The sequence below is a fragment of the Sorex araneus genome, chromosome 2 (assembly GCF_027595985.1).
Source record: "Sorex araneus isolate mSorAra2 chromosome 2, mSorAra2.pri, whole genome shotgun sequence".
NCBI classification, from domain to species: domain Eukaryota; kingdom Metazoa; phylum Chordata; class Mammalia; order Eulipotyphla; family Soricidae; genus Sorex; species Sorex araneus.
Window position 1 is genome coordinate 264,121,126 of NC_073303.1, and position 2,503 is coordinate 264,123,628.

Consider the following 2,503-nt stretch of genomic DNA (forward strand, 5'->3'; position numbering starts at 1 on the left):
CAGACCTATGAGCTCCAGAATGGAGCACAATTCATGGCCATGACCAGCATCACCCTCAGGCACAGCTCACAGACCCACTCAGAAAAACATTCCCGGATGTCCTTTCCTCTCCAGGGGACAAAGAAGTGCGTTGTAATCCACGATGCCATTCGCTCTCATGGAAGGTAAAGCAAGCAGCTGACCTGCTGACCGGTTCTTTTTTTTTTTTTTTTTCCAAGCCAAACTGTATCCAGCTTTATTAAAGATACTTTTCATAAACAATCATGGTATTTCAGGCAGGACATGGGCAGACAATCGTTAACAGTATACAATAACTTTCAAACTCCCTTCTTCAATGGACTACCAAAATCAGAAAGCCACTATAAAACCCAATGACATCTTCATTTGATGCTCTGAACAGCGAAAGTTTAGAGTGAGGGTTGACATTTCACATTTAGTATGTTGTTTAACAACTTTTCACAAGCCGACCCTGACTTTCAAGAAATGAAAGAAAAATGGCAGAATGATCAATCTGAAGATCCACAATCTAAAAAAGGAACCGTTCTTTTGAGGGCTGCCGTCTCAGTTGGGGCACTGCAAAATCCAGATGGCCTGACATCCTGGTAACCACTTTTTGGGAGTCCAGGCTCAACAGGTCTCTCTGGGGTTAAGGGAGTCAAGTCTATGCTGAAGGCGGAGAGGGAGACAGGACACAGAAACACATTTTAGTTTTTCCCCACCACAAGGCATTGGGTGCCAGGGTGGCTACCGTGTCAAGTCAAGGAATCCCTCCTCTTGGAAATCAAGAGGGAGTCTCTCAAAACTAGTGAGGAAAAGTTGTTTTTCCCCAGGGCAATCCAGTTTTGGAGACCATCTATTAGTGACTTATGCCCTTCCCCCAAAACAACAATGAAGTGTTCTGTGTGCTAACAACATAGCTTTAAAAAAAAAAAAAAGTAAAACAAAATTCTGCATTTTTATAAAACTTGATAAAAAATAGTATTTCAAACTGTACAGTCACCAGAAGTACACAGTTATCAAAAATGCACACACTTCACTTGGCATCTCCAGCACCTTCAGCTTTCTGTGCCTGGTCTGTTTTGGCATCTCCATTTTCTGCAGGGTTATTTCCATCCTTGCCAGCATCAGCCTTCCCCTTTTTCCCTTTGGGTACCTTCTCTCCCTTCTTTGCAGGGGCCTTTTTAGGCTTGGGCTCTGGCTTTGGAGGAGCTGGTTTAGCTGATAACCTTGCAGATCTTCTCTGTGGTTCATCCTTCACCTTGGCTTTATCTCCTTTAGCATCCCCTTCAGCCTTTCTCTTGGGCATGGTGGCGACAGCGGCGGGACGTGGGCGCTGGACGCGGGGTGCAGCGGCGCGCGGGCTTTGGTCGGTCCAGGGGTCGTTCTCGCCTCTTCTTCTTCACACTGCTCCCGGTTCTTAGGGCTCTTGCGTCTACCCTAATTGAAAGTTCTATAATATCTGAAAAAAGATATATAGCTGAATAGTTAAAAATCAGGTCCCGTAGTCAGAGCAATAAAACACAGGGAAAGGTGGGCACTGGCCTTCTACACAGCTACCCGGGTTTGACATTCCTCATCCATACTGTCCACAAACCCACCAGGTGTAATTCCTGATGCAGACTCAGAAGGAAGCCCAGAATACTGGTGGATGTAATCCCAAAGCAAAATCACACATTCAAGTAAAGTGAGGTGTGTACTTAGTAGGAAAAAGTACATTTACTATCACAACTTCCGGGAATTTAACCAGAGTAAAAACCTTTTTATGATGGCCTCAGTGACAGCACAGAGCATAGGGTGCTTGCCTTGCATGTACTTCAATCAACTTTCAATCTCCATCAGATGGAAAGGGTCCCCACATCTTGCAGGGGATGATCAAAGCAGAGCCAGAAGTGACCCACTGGCATCGAAGGCATGACCAACTGAAAATGAAACTATAATACTGTGGCAGTCTGCTTCCAAGGCCAGGGCCTGCACTCCTGGCCTATCTCTTACCCCAGAATCCAAATTCTACATAAATCCTGTGAACCCTCTGATAACAGACTGGCATGCCAGTGGTGCTAGGACAAGGCCCAACTGGTAGAGTTTATGGCAGGGCTATGGACATCTGGCAGTGCCTGGTGTGACCCTGAGCTGAAAACAGGCTGTGATTTCCAAGGTTCGCATCCGTCTGACTCAACTTTACACCCTGAGTCCCTGAGTACTGCTGGATTTGAGATCGCCACTCCCCTCCCCTCTGACAAAGGCACAGAAAAAGTCGTCTGCTAACAGAGATGTGTGAAATCCAGCATTAAATCTCAAGGCTCATTTCTTTGGTTTGTTTATTTTTTGGGCCACACCCTGGGATGCTCAGAACTTACAGGTCAAGTTTTCACAGATTATGTCATTTTACTCATTCAGGCATGTGATCCTGTGTAAGAAAAGTAGGTGGAACATACATTTGGCCCAAAAAGAAATCTAAATGATGAAAGTCTATAATTTTTCTCAAAGAGTCCAACCCGTTTGT

General features: G+C 45.2%; 1 protein-coding gene across 1 annotated transcript; it reads right to left on the reverse strand.

Annotated features, from left to right (window-relative positions):
* Positions 1 to 219: 219 nt before the first annotated feature.
* Positions 220 to 1,437, reverse strand: LOC129402025 (non-histone chromosomal protein HMG-17). Its single transcript, XM_055126221.1, has one exon. It carries the CDS (start codon positions 1,304 to 1,306, stop codon positions 1,034 to 1,036), a length of 273 nt encoding a protein of 90 aa, XP_054982196.1. The 5' UTR covers positions 1,307 to 1,437; the 3' UTR covers positions 220 to 1,033.
* Positions 1,438 to 2,503: the final 1,066 nt, after the last annotated feature.

What these genes read in the sequence shown, in the direction of transcription:
- LOC129402025 (XM_055126221.1), bottom strand. Translation starts at nt 1,306, where the DNA reads ATGCCCAAGAGAAAGGCTGAAGGGGATGCTAAAGGAGATAAAGCCAAG.